The sequence below is a fragment of the Musa acuminata genome, chromosome BXJ1-9 (genome assembly GCF_036884655.1).
Source record: "Musa acuminata AAA Group cultivar baxijiao chromosome BXJ1-9, Cavendish_Baxijiao_AAA, whole genome shotgun sequence".
Lineage (NCBI taxonomy): Eukaryota > Viridiplantae > Streptophyta > Magnoliopsida > Zingiberales > Musaceae > Musa > Musa acuminata.
Window position 1 is genome coordinate 48,478,502 of NC_088335.1, and position 14,336 is coordinate 48,492,837.

Below are 14,336 nucleotides of genomic sequence, written 5' to 3' on the forward strand. Positions count from 1 at the left end.
AGAGGAACTTACTGTGATTGGGCGTACCGTTCACTTGCTAAATCTTGGCCGTCAGTTTCTGGGATAAGATGCGTAATCTATTCCTTGCTCAAATCTAGCGTGAACGCGAAGCAGATCTTTTGTAGATATTGTTGGAAATCCGATTCCGATTCTTTCGCTTGATTTGGGGTCCGGAAATTTGAACACGTGGGTGGATGTAGACACGTGATATATGTGGCTGACGGCCCCACGTGTCTATAAAGCCATGGATATTCCTGTGTTTTGGGCCCTCGGGTTCTTCTTGGGCCGGCCCAAATTCTCTTTCGCCTGAGCTGGTGAGGTTTAGGGATTACTCCCTAAGCCACTTCTCGGAAACAGAGATGGAATAATCTCTTTCCTTCCCTCGATCCTAGGCTTTACTGTCGATCTCGTCGAGGTCCCGCGTCTTCTTCCTCCCTTCCCCTCCGATTTGATCTCCAGTTTCACGTTCCTGTCGAAGAATTCTCTTCAATCGTCCAGCTATGCGATGCTTTCTTTAAGGTAGTGCCCTCTTGCTTCTCCTTGCATCAGCTTTTCCTGATATGATCCGGAGGTAGCACGCTCAAGCTTGTGTTTTTGGATGATTGGGCGCCATGGTTTAGGGGTTTCTGGAGCAGGCACAGGAGGAGGATTCTGATTTCGCTTGGTGTGTTGGGGAGCGGATATCTCGTCTACAAACTCTATGAGAGTCACAGCAGGAGATTGTCCGAATTGGAGCGGCAGCTCGACGGCGCTCGACGAGTCGATGAACTCATCAAGAACCAGTAATCCTTTCCTCCTTTTTGCCGTCGTTTTCCTTTTTCTTGTTTTGTGCTGCTGCTTATTGTGGTTGGTTGGTTGGTGGGCAGATTGCAGGCTCATTTCGAGAACATCCAGAGGATTTCCGACACCACCACTCTTCCGTACGCGATGCACTACCTGCGGTCCAGGATATCGGAGGATTTGGACCTCTCGCATCTGACGGAGAAGCTAATGCAGGGGAAGGGGCAATCGAGCGCGCTCTCCGGCAAGGAGAAACTTGAGCTGTGGGACAGACTTAAAATTCTGAGTATGCCCAATGCAATGTGCATTCTTTCTTCTTTATTTGTCTCCGTTTCTTTTCCCAGTTGCCGTCCAAACGTGTAAATTCACTTGTCTTGTTAGACATATGTTGTCATTGCTGCTGATTTAAGGAAGTTGAGAACTTTCTTCATTAAGAGGGATTGTTTTTTAGCCAATTAATTCTTCTGTAAATGTTTTTCTTCCAGGCTTCACAAGGACGGCAGCTTCCTTGTGGTCGATGACGGTGCTTTGCTTATACGTGAGAGTTCAAGTTAACATTTTAGGGAGACAACTCTATCTAGAGATTGCCCGTGGTTCTGAGAATTCTCTATCTCTGGTAAGTATCTTTTTCATTCGTGTGAAAGTGTAAAAGGCTTGTTTCAGCGTATGCATGAGCAGATGCGCCAAATACGGTAGATTGTGCCTTTTCTGATGGACTATAATAAGATCAAACTTATTTGTGCTTTCTAATCGTTGAAGTATCTGTGCTACTCCTGTTGAAGTAACGCAATACTGTATGACTTATTGTACATCTTCTATAGATTTTTCCCATGCAACCATATGAATATTCTTATGTCCCTTTGCATGATATATTCCTCCCAGTAGCCTCTATGATCTTGGATGGATCTTATGATATTAATTGTTTTCTTAGAAGGTGCACCTTTTTTATTTGATTTGTGTATTTAGTATGTTTGTTGGTGTATTCGTTGGGATGCTCCAAAATGATGGATGAACTGGCACAAATGGATATATTGCCTGTTTGAACTGCCACCTAAGTGGAGATGATTTGTTTATGAGACCTAGGTCGATTACTTTATGATGTAGACGATATTATTTTTTTGTGCCAAATTCAAGTGGTTCTACTACCATAAATTAATTTTAAATATTTTTTTTAGCTTCTCAATAATTTATTTTCGGTGTTGTCCTTGCTTTCTTAGATTTTTGGCATTATTGCATTTTTTATCCGCTTCTGTTCTTATGGTAGTCAACTATCAGACAAAGCTTCAACAATATCCAGGCATCTGTAACTTGCCAATAAACAATTGGATTTCTCTGAACAACTTTTGCATAGGAACTTCACACACTCAAATCCTTACTAAATTTTGGTCTCTAAATAAGCAAAATTTATGTGAGACTTTCATTTTTTAGTAAATTTTTAGTCCATGAAATCCCACCTAAAGGAGCATCTAGACGTCCCTAAACTCAGCTCCTATTGTGGTTTTCCTTAACAGAATTATATCTTGCATAAATCTTGGTGAAGGTAAAAGAAAGAATCAAATTGTTGCTATAATTGCCATGAAAAGGGATGGAATTCATATATATTATTAAAATTATTTGAAAATACAACTTATGGTCAGATTTGACCTGACTAAGAATTAACAATGACCTTACTGTTAAGATTAAAGTAAACTACGTCACTATGGATTGCATCAACTTTACCATTAGAACTGCACATATTAATTGCTCAGTATGACATAAATAGTTGCTAAAAGCTAGGAATAAATTATTTTTAAATTAACATTAAAGCTTATTCTTTATCAAGTTATATAAACCTTTGTAATGCATTTAATATTTTGGTTGTTTATTACCATCCTCAACCATTGCATCTTAAACTTAGACATGTAACACAAACCTCATTTGTATATTTCAAATCAAAGTTGGGTTATATTACTTGTGGATTGTCCAACATTAGTTAAAGGAAAACTTACAGAAATTGTGCACTGAGACAGAATTCAACTTTGGCTTATCTAGAGGGCATGCGTTTCCTTTTTTCTGTTGGTCGGTAAAGATATTATAACATAGCATACACATAATTTATAGTTTTCGTTTTTTGGCAGGACGAGATTGATTCATTTAGTAGGCATGGCCAACAAGATTTTCTAGCTACTGCAGATTACCTTGCTACCTATGGAATCAATTCACTAATCATGAACATGCAGAATGCTGCTATGGAAGTTCTAAAAGAGTAAGGACTTAATGAAGCTTGATTCTTATTTACCATGTTTGAAATGATTGTTAAAGTTTTATGTTCATACTCATTCAATCAATTTAAGCATTTGATTATAACATTAATGGATCCATGTACTTGTATTCATACGCAACTGTTGTCTTCGAGATTGAGAGGCACTTTAAGATAACACCCAATTTCTATATACAAAAATGTTATGACAGGCATCTTGAGAAACAAATTATATATGATTTTGTTACTAACATCTCTGATCTTTTTATTTCATCGTGCAACCATGACCAGCAAGCAGCTTAAGGAGCCTTTTAGCATGCTCCAACTGCGTGAAACAATGATCCAAATTTTGGAGATGTTCATGAATACTTCTGAATCTAATTACTGGATACATTATCTGGTGCCTGATAATGTTAATGACTACAAGCAACAGATGGCCATGTCTGCCAAAGGATTTGATGATTCCTCTATTTTAATGGATGCAACCAAACTTGAGCAGCTATTGTTTGAGACTCATGCTGTGCTTTCCAGGTATGCAAATAAATCCTAGTTTTAACGAATAATTCATGCACATATTTATTGGTACATTGAAGGCTATCAGTGGACCTATAGTAGAGTTTGCATCCCATGATTGACACTAGTACTAAAAAGAACTCGTTCTTGGTGAATTTTTGAAAGACCTCTTGTTCCAAGAAGAATTACCATATTTGAGTTGTCCTATTTTATATTAGATTAGGAGTGCATTGAGAATTTCCTTTCCTTAATTTCTGAATTTTAGATTTATGTTTAGGCTATGTTTGGAGGTTCATTTTGTTCATTTTCAGTAGTTATGCATATGCATATTTTTCAAAATATTTTGAGGTGAGACATGAGGCGACAGTAATGTGGTTGGATTTGGGTGGGAGGTATATGAGAATGCTTGAATCACATAGCAAGAACGACGAGCTATAACAAAAATTACTGGTTCAATTTTAGGGTATGCACATTAAGGTGGGCAATGTCCATACACACTTCCAACAAACAACACTACTTCAGTGATATTGTAGTGCAGAATAATCATGGGCAATTTGTATAAGTTTATATAAATTAGTCACAGTAGTAACTCTAAATCCTGCAACATATTATTCTTGTGTAGCTTCATATTTTTCTAATATATATTTATCGGCATCTAGCAAACAGGATGATGTTGTTCTGAATTGAAGTAACTTATATTTCTGAGAGTCTGAACTCTTCATGAATTTAGATATAGGATGTGGTTGATCCCTACCAAGCCAACATTTCGCTTACATAGATCCTTTCTAGCCATTTCATTCCAACTGAGTTTTCCTCCTCTTCGTTGTGACGCTGTATTTAAATTGATTTGTCTCTTGCTGATGGTTTAAATTATTCTTTATCCTGAAAAACTATCAAATCCTCCTTATATGACCTCAACACTTCTCATCCCCAACTAGTGCTAGTAAAATGCCATCAATCCTTGTTCTATTTGTCCATTACTGCTAGTAACTGTTGTTACCTCTGTGCGTGTGCACGTGCACGCATGCACACACAGATTATCATCAGTTTGTCTCTAACCCCAAAGGCCCCATTGATAGAGTGTCTCACAGTAGGATTGCATCATTCAGGCAAGTAAAGTTCAGATTTGCTCTTGTTAATTATAAGCTTACTTGAATAAAAATACCTACCATCAGAATATTGATACAGAATTTGCTATCACCCCTAAAAGCTACAAGCATGTTGTCAGCAAACATAAGGTAAGACACCTCAATTTCTTTAACCATTTAGAAGATCCTGGACCCGGTAGACAAAGGGTGTTGATTTCAACCATTTAAAAGATCTACCATTAAGCAAGCAAGCAAAATAGGGAGAAGAAATACAGGCATGGATCCAATTAATGCAATGATTGGGGAAGTTCATTTTGTCTAGAGTTTCAGTCTAGGCAACTATCATAAGGACTGTTAATGTTTCATACAATGAGACCATCTTGTTTGATTGATTGTACAAGTGTAAAGGTTTGTTTTTATAACCGTGTGTTTCCACATTCATCTCACATCTTATTTCTTAAAAGTGCATAGAATCCAAAACTTAGTCATGCTGGTGATTTGTCACTGAAACACTTTTAACATTAGGAGTATTGTAAGGTTCTGTGCTCTGCCAGCTTTCATTTTTTCAAGGAATATTTTACATGTTCTCCAAATATGGAAGATGCATCCCTTTACTGGTCCCAATCAGCAGGTGGCTAATGGATTTATTAAATATGTAGGACTGAAGGTCTAGATTTCCTCTCTGCAGCTGTTAAGTTCATCTTAAGATGGTTTCTTAAATTAATATGAATTGCATCCTAATCTGTAGTTTGAAATGTTCTCTTTGTTTAACCTTTGATATAATTTGCTAGCAATGCACCAGCTTGTTAGTGGTGTGTTGAAGTTCTGCTGATGGTACAAGTACACTTCTGACTTGTAATGTTTACTGTGGATATGTGATCTCTCATTGCTTTTCTTTTTCTACTAAGGTTATAGAATTGTTTCTGATAAAATTTTAGGAAAGTTCAAGTTAGCAAAGATGATGCATTTGGTATATTTTATTATTGTTGCATATATTTGTCAAACCAAGGCAGAAATTCTTACAGAAAATAAAAAGATTTAGGTTAGCACTTATTTAAGAAGTTGATGTTGTGGTACTTTAGTTTATTTAACTTGTGCTATTTGCTTATGCTTGGACTTCTTTGACCTTTTACTCTCCTTGCAGTCCTGATTTTGGCAATGTCTTGGAGATATCTCTGAAAAAGGTAGTCAATATTTTGATCGAGGACATTGGCATACATGTTGGAGGAACAAGCTCTATAGGAATTCCCTTGGTGAAACTATTGCCACAAATCACACGACTAAGCTTGCCTTTACTTGATGAACCCAGCAGCAACAAATTCGTGCAGGCCATTCGAAGCTTGTCAGAGGTAGAACTGTTCTACACTCTTCTATATGCTAACATGCCATCGGCATCATAAGCGGCAACGATTGCTTAGTTGATGCGTTGCTCACGATAGAACGCTGCAACTTTTGTGTAACAGCTGCTCTCTTGCTCATTCATTAGGAAGTCTTAGCAATCTAGGATGAATAAATGAAAGTTATCTAGAAGTCCATTAAACTGTATATGTAGAGATTATTCTTTTGTTAATGGTGTTTTCACTGATGAATTAAGTTTTTATACATAACCACCATGAAGAATGTCCATTGTTGAGTTGCTTGACAACCAACATACATGGATGCAAGCTCTGCAGTTGTTGCTGCTGTTTCCCCACAAGGTTCAGTGTTTGATAGTTCTGGATTTCTTTACCTTAAATTGTTGTTCCACATTCCTTGGGAATGTATTCTGAGATGATGAAGAGACTTGCAGAGAAGGAAGACAAATCATGTGTTGTGGATTTCTTTACCTTAAATTATTTTTTTCATATATCTTTTGAATGTGAAGACAAATTATGTATCGTAAGGAAGACAAATAAGTGTTGGTGTTGTATTGTCACAAACAAAGAGTGTTTGATATAATACTCATATATATTTATATTTTTCAGTTTTATTCATATTTTGTATAATATATAAAGGGTTTGCAGTAGGTTTGATACACATTTTGATTGTTTTTGATGATTATTTATAAATGTATGTTGTATGCAGTCGTCGTCGCAGAGATAAAACTACTAAGTACCAAACTATTGTTTAACAATTATTTTGAGGGTTTTCTAGCTTGCAGAGTGATGCGGAGTGTTAGTCAACATAACACCTGGGAGTTATCCGAGTGGCACATGGGTGGATAGGATTCACCATAATTTTAGGTCCGTTATCATTTTAAATTAAGTCATCCGCGGGATTGCAATAAAGACATATCAATCAATTATATAATTAAATTATATAATTATAAACATATCAACGAAAGAAAATAATTAGGTTTTATTATAAATAATTAAATTTCTGATTTAGTTAATGATATACTATAATGTTTTACGGCAAGTTGAATTCTGACATATGTATGAGAAAATATATTTTTTTTAAAAGGAAAGAAAATAAAATAAAAGGAAAAAACATTGGGCTTTTGGTTCTCTAATGGATGAGTTGACGGTCGTTATCTCGTCATGGGCCTTGATAGCCACTAGGGAATCAGTGGGCCTAACGGCGAGTTCCGTTATCCCCGACTCGGATACGTCGTCGCCTCCCTCGTTGGCTCTCGGCGTCTCTTCATACCTACGGAGAGGCGAGAGAACGAGGTCGAGACTTCTTCGGCGGCAGCGGCGGCACCAATGGATCCGGACGCTGTTGCGAAGGCGTTCGTGGATCACTACTACCGGACGTTCGACGGGAACCGGGTGGCGCTGGGGGGGCTTTACCAGGACGCCTCCATGCTGACCTTCGAGGGCGTCAAGATCCAGGGCGCAGCGGCCATCGTCGCCAAGCTCACCTCCCTCCCCTTCCAGCAGTGCGTCCACGCCATCTCCACCGTCGACTGCCAGCCCTCGGGCCCCGCCGGCGGTGTGCTCGTCTTCGTCAGCGGCTCCCTCCAGCTCGCCGGGGAATCGCACACTCTCAAGTTCAGCCAGGTATACTACCCCCCCGCCCCGCCTCACTCTCCCTTTGCCTCCATCGGTCTGTCGATTCGAGCAGATCGGCCGATCTCCTCTATAGATCGTCTTAATGATACGATCGTCGATGATGCATCGAATCTTTACATCTTAAACCTGATGATCTCATTTTCCCCATCTGTATTCTTATGATGCAATGGTCTGATTTGGGATTTTATCTTTTTATGCGAATTTCTAATCTAATTCTAGGGTTCGTTCGTAGTTAAACGTTTGCTGTTTTCTTGCATGGCGAACACCGGTCGGATCGGTGTCGTTGTTGTTTGCGTTCGTTTCTATGTTTTCGTGCTTTACAAGCAAAGAATGCTAAGAATAATTTTGGTGGTCACATCGGCGAAGAGTATATTTAATGGGCGAAGAGTCGCGAGAAGTGTTTGACAAACAGCAGCCCCACAACACTCGGAGAAGAAGGGGCATTTGGTTGCCTGCAAATGGGCTGTTTGCAATCCTTTTTGCAACAAGCAGCACACTTGTAAGCATTTGATTGCTTACGATATGTGCACAGGCATGCTGCAAGTAAAATTGGGATTGGAATTGCGCACTTGCAAGCAAGTCAAAATTAGATCTGGATATCCTCTCATTCGTCTTACCTGGTGCCTCCTCACACGCAACCTTCCTCCCCTCCTACTATTTTATTCCGCATAGCCTCCTTTCATTTAGAGAGTTGGTCTTTGATCCTCGATTTGTCTTTCAGTAGCAATTTGATACTTGCAGCATTAGTTTCGTTTGCAATTGCTACTTATGAGCATATCTAATTGTAGAATCTCAAAATTTTGGTTAATGTGGTGCTTGTTTAGTGTTCGACACAAAATTTATTGATCAATCAGTGATAGCTTGAGAAAACAATTTAAAAATGAAAATTATAAAAATAATAAAGATAGGAAAGCATTGTAAATAAAACAATATTATATGATAAAAGATACTTTTGTCTTTGTATTGTATAAATAATTAACTCTTTAAAGAAACATGTGAAATTAAAGTATGAGATCGAAATTACTAAAATATAGCAATTGAAAGTTATGGAGATAAATTCATAAAAAAATAATTAGGTAATTGTTGACGAATAAATATTAGTCAATAAACTTTGAAGTTAGACAATGGTTCCCTTGTGATTCCAGTGCTTCTCTAATCATTATGCAGATAAAATAGAGGATAATACAAAGATAGTTACAGAACAACCTTTGTTCAAAGCAAGCATCCATGGGACTTAAAATTAATTCTGATTCCAGTGGCATTTTCACTCTATATGATAAAAGTCTTTTCTTTAAAGGTAAATGATATTCTCTATTCTTTCCTTTCCCTATACCTTTTGCTATGCATTATGCAGTGATGGATGGTTAGCACTAGAATAAATGCTATTATTGCAGTAAATAGCCAATGCAACAGGAGCTTATTCTCTGTTTTTCGATCGTAGTTATTAAGAGATCTTTTTTCTTCTCCCATCACTTATACTTTTGCATCTCCCATCAATTTTCTTCATTTATTGATGCTAAATTGACTAAAATTGTTCAAAATTGGCGAGTTTCATTTAAGTTAATTGGTTTAAACTACTTGTTGATCAATTTTTAGTTATAAGATCTGGAAATCAACTAAAATATGATTGGCCTTGGATGATACCAATACTAGAAGGTGTATCGAATGATAATCTGCTGATGCCAAGGACTATGGTCAGGAGAGATACTTGAATATTCTGTTTTAAATGAATTAAAAGGGCGGTAGACAGTCTAAGCAATGCATCAAAAGGTGTCAAAAAGATCTAACAGCAAACTTAGATGTTATGCTACACAGAATTGGTGAAACTTATATTTGAAAACACATCTCATGACAGGGCTGTCAGAGTGTCGGACACAAAACAGAATCATGTGGTTAGAAAACAGAAAATCTGTGTCATTCCAAAGTTTTACGCAGGCGACTGATATCATATTTGCAATGTTTACACTTTGAGAATTGTTAGAGATTTAAATCACAAATTTTAATAAAAATTGTCTGCTATTGTTGTTCTTACCCCATGTCAATTTTAATTAAGTGAATTGTTTGGATGGATCATATTGAGCTACTTGGATTCTTTAGCATCGTGTTCTTTGGATGTTATATGGTTAGTAGGTTGCACAAAACTTTTGTCGATGAGTTGATATTTATATTTGTTTAAAGTGTGCATATTATTGATTAGTCCTCTTCATTATTGTAGCTGGTCAAAAAGATTTGATAATTCTTTTCTTCCTTTCTGTTCCTCTGGGTGAAGTAATGTTTATGCATCTTCGAAATTTGCTCACATGCATCGAACTATGACAGCCGAAGATTTATTACAATTCTACCGTCAGTCAAGCGAGGTGATTGGTTTGTGTGTTTTTTCTGCAGATGTTTCACCTAATGCCAACACCTCAGGGAAGCTTCTATGTGCTCAATGATGTATTCCGTCTGAATTATGCCTGATGAATCTATAAAACTACTATAACTCGAAGGCCGCAGTCGAGTGGAACATGGTATGCTTCTCTACCTATGGACTTTGATTTCGAGGAGTTTCTTTTTTCTCCTTATATGGTCAGTTGTTTTGTTTTTCTTTCTGGTCTGTCGGATGGTTGAAAATGGTTTTAAAACTTTTTAAGTATTCAAATGGTGAGGTCTGATGATTTCTATGTGTACGGCTCGCTTGGATGGTATAAACCTGTCGCATTAATTTGCGGATTAGTCATGAATCTACTGTTTTTTTTTTTTTTTTTTTGCAATACTTCTTGCTGCTGCTTCTCCTTTTAATGTGATTGTTCCCTGATTGATTATGCTTAGTGATAATAATTGTTTGGGTAAAAAGGTCTCGGGAAATTTTTTTTACTAATTTGTTTTTAGACATCCCTCTATTGAGAAATTGGTTTGTGAATGAACAAGTATATGTAATTATGTCAGAGATAATGTTAGTGTAATTAGTTTACATAAATTATAATATTATTATGAATCCTAGATTAACTAAGAAACTATGAGAAAATCAGGACAATCAATCAATCGAGCCTAATCCAATGACCTCATTCATGCTGATTCCAGTATTAGATCCTACAAAGGTTGAATGTTTCAAGGGGCTTGATCAAGGCCTTTCTTTTCTGGAATTGCTTGATCCAAAGCAAACAAGTCTCCGAGATGCAGGTACGACCTTCGATTAGGAGTACCAACTTTCTTTTCTAAGCAGAACCATAGCTGCAGGTAGGAGATGTATATATCTGAAACGGTCCAAGCCATTCATTGAGCCGACTACTAGAAGAGCATCCTTACCATTCTTCAACTCCACTTCATCATCTATTATTCTACATATTACAGTTGGCAATAAGGTTCATTAGAGTATTGAAGTTTTCTTTTCATTTGTTACCCTAAAGATACACATCCCTTAATTTTGTCAAGCCAACATCCCAAGAGATACTCTATGGATAGAACTTCTTTAAGTTTATAATGTGTCATGTTGTCTACAACACCATACCCTATGTTTTCCCGAGATGATATGTTCCTTCTCAAATGATTTCGATGAGTCGGTAAGACCATTCCTAGTTTGGCACCAGGTTTTCTCAAGGCTTGGTTGGGTCGTTAACCTTAGTTTTTCGGAGCACTAGGTCTCCTAGTCCGACCGCTCAAAGACGGACTCCTCAATCGTATAGCCTGGCCATCACCCTTTTGTATCTCAGTGCCCATAGGTGTGATTTGGCTCTAACTTCACTGATCATATTGAGCTCGGCCCAAAGTCCCTCGTTGGAGGTTTCTTCGTCAAAGCTCTCAATCCGAGATGTCAAGAAGACTATCTTAGATGACAGGATAAATTTAGTGTCGAATGCCAAGCTGAATGATGGTTCTCCCAAGCCGATCTTTAGTGTCATCCAAGAGGCATATAGAATGCTTAGCAACTCATTCACCCAAGTACCCTTGGCTCCAATGACTCTCTTCTTTAATCCTTCAAGAATGGCTTGGTTGATGACATTGACAAGACCGTTGGTTTAGGGATGAGCCACCGAGCTGAACCTCAATTGAATCCCATGAGATTGGCAAAACTCCTTGAATTTTATATTGTTGAATTGAGCCTCATTGTCGGTGACGAGGGTCCTCGAGATTCCGAAATGGGTGATGATGTTCTTCCACACAAATCCTTCAGCTTGCTTCTCGGTGATCAATGCTAGTGGCTTGACCTCCACCCATTTCATGAAATAGTCCACTCCCATGATAAGGAACCTTCATTGACCTAAGACTGGTGCAAAGGGTCCTAGGAGGTCTATGCCTCACTGGGCAAAGGGCCATGCGTAGTTAATCAGGCTCAGAGGGACCATAAGTTTGTGTTATATCCGAGCAAGTTTTTGACACTTGTGGCACCTCTAAGCATAAGCAATTGTATCATTGCTTAATATCGGCTAGTAGAACCCTTGCCGAAGTACTTTGAATGCAAGAGTTCGCCTATCTATATACTCACCGCAAACACCTTCATGCACCTCGATGAGCACCCTCTCAGCCTCTTGGGGTGTCAGGCTTCGGAGGAATGGTTGGATGAAGGATCTGTAGTACAAGCAATCGTTAATTATGCAATATAATGCTTAATGATGCTTGACTTTTGAGTCATTGAGGGATCAATTGAGAGCGTCCCGTCTCTTTTATAATGTAGGATATTGTCCATCTAGCTCAACTCCTCCTCGACTATGGACACTTTGTGCTTTTTAATAGTTTGGGTCAGTAATGTCTCGACTGACCACTAACTCTCCCTCATAGCTCGGGTGAAGCCTAACCTGGCGAGTGCATTAGCTTGGGCATTTCTGGCCTAAGGGACCCGTAACATGTTGAGTCAAGATATGCTGTGAGCTAACCTCCACACCTCAACAAGGTACTTTACCATAGTTACTTTTGGGGCTTTGTAGCTCCCCTCCACCTAGCTCACAATTAGCTATGAATCACTAAACACCGTCAAGTCTTAAGACTTGAACCTCTTTAGAGAGTTGGAGCCTTGAGAGAAGTGCTTTGTATTCGGCCTCATTGTTGGAGAAGTGTTTTATCTCAATCAGGGACTCTATCGACTCCGATTGTGGGAGGGGCTTAGTGAAATTCCGAGGGTCTATTGGCGGCACCTCAGGCCAAGCTTTCTTCGGTAGGGTGATTATCATTAGATAGCATTGGTGCAATTCCCTCGAGTTGCTTCTCAATTCTCCGACATTGGTCCTTGTTGGGAATTTCATCACCATGTGGTAGGTCACACTACTGCCCTCAACCTATTGAGCATGGATCGACCTATAATTATATTGTACATTGAGGGGATACCAACCACCATGAATTTGGTCATTATCGTTTTAGAGTAGAGCTCATCCCCAAATATGACATGCAAGCTCATAGTCTCGAGAGAGAAGATGGAGTCGTCGGTGAACCCTATCAGCGAAGAAATCATAAGGGTGAGATCGTTAGCCGAGAGTCTAAGTTTTCAAAAAATATCAAAGTAGAGGATATTAGTAGGGCTACTTATATCAATCATAACCCTCTTCGCACGAGCATTAATCATCCTCACGGAGACCACTAAGGCATCGTCGTGGTTAGGTCGAGTTACTCTATCTTTTTTTCCTTAAAGGTTATTTCTGAGTCGTCTTTATAACTCAAGCGCTTCTCGATGGTAACTCGAGTGTAGGCTTTGTGACCTGAGGAGTTGTCTCCTTTCAACGTAGGTCCACTGATGATGATGTCGATTTGCCTTTTCATTGGCCCCTTAGGTCAGGGTGAATATTCTTGGTGCCTTTAGACAAACCTCTTGAGGTGACCCCGATGAATGAGTTCTTCGATTTGCTCCTTTAAATCACGACAATCTTCCATGTCGAGGCCATAGTTGCAGTAAAAGCTGTAGTACTTGGATTTCTTCCTCCTCTCCAACGGTGTCTTTATCAGTTGAGAGTTTTTCAAGAGACCTTTTTTCTTTATTTATAAAAAAAAACTTTAGTTCTAGTCATGTTCAACGGAGTCGACTTGGATCTAAGGTGAGGTAGCTCAGGTCGATCATTTCTTCTTCACCATGGTGACCTCGGGGTCGGGGCTGATAGCAGTCACTCATGTCTCGATCTTTTGCATGTCTCTAGTGCTTACTCGAGACCATTGCCTTCACGACAATGTATTGGTCGGCCCTCAAGAGCATTGTGGGCATCACCGCCAATGACCTCTCCACTAACTACAAGAAAAAGCAAGAGGATTTAAGCCACATTATAAAGGCCTATATTACATGCAATAGATGAGCTTCTTGCTCGTCTTGGATCTCGTTTATAAATCCAATGATGAAGTCGAAGGGTATTTCTTCTTTCTCTTGCTTAAGTCCGAGAAGCATTGTTGCTGATGGCCTTGAGCACACATTCCTAAGGAAGTAAAACTCAAACTCCTTTGTGAGCTGAGCAAAGGAAACAACCGAGAGCAGTTTCAAATGAGTAAACTATTCTCGTGTCGAGCCTCTTAACATTGTAAGGAATGCACGACACATTAAGGCATACGGGGTGTTGTACAGTGGCATTTGGGCACGGAAGGCGGTAGTATGCTCCATCAGGTCAGTATTGTCGTTAAAGATCTCCAATGACGAGAGACGAAAGTTCATCGAGATTGGCTTCCCTTTGATGTTCTGAATGAATGGGGACTGACTTAAGGTGGGATCGTTCGACATTTCCACTCTAGATTGCTAGAACTCTTGGTGCATCTCTTATAAGCATTAGTCCA

At 38.8% G+C, this 14,336-nt stretch overlaps 2 protein-coding genes across 2 annotated transcripts; both read left to right on the forward strand.

The window, feature by feature from the left end:
* The first annotated feature begins 270 nt into the window (after window positions 1–270).
* On the forward strand, window positions 271–6,233 carry LOC103999352 (peroxisome biogenesis protein 3-1). The gene is made up of 7 exons (XM_009421092.2): window positions 271–519; window positions 621–782; window positions 867–1,066; window positions 1,266–1,396; window positions 2,898–3,025; window positions 3,311–3,550; window positions 5,765–6,233. Exons 1-7 carry the CDS (start codon window positions 506–508, stop codon window positions 6,018–6,020), a joined length of 1,131 nt encoding a protein of 376 aa, XP_009419367.2. The 5' UTR covers window positions 271–505; the 3' UTR covers window positions 6,021–6,233.
* Window positions 6,234–7,180: 947 nt separating this feature from the next.
* On the forward strand, window positions 7,181–10,353 carry LOC103999353 (nuclear transport factor 2B). Its single transcript, XM_009421094.3, has 2 exons — window positions 7,181–7,601; window positions 9,999–10,353. The coding sequence occupies exons 1-2, from the start codon at window positions 7,305–7,307 to the stop codon at window positions 10,071–10,073; spliced, it is 372 nt and encodes a 123-aa protein (XP_009419369.1). The 5' UTR covers window positions 7,181–7,304; the 3' UTR covers window positions 10,074–10,353.
* Window positions 10,354–14,336: the final 3,983 nt, after the last annotated feature.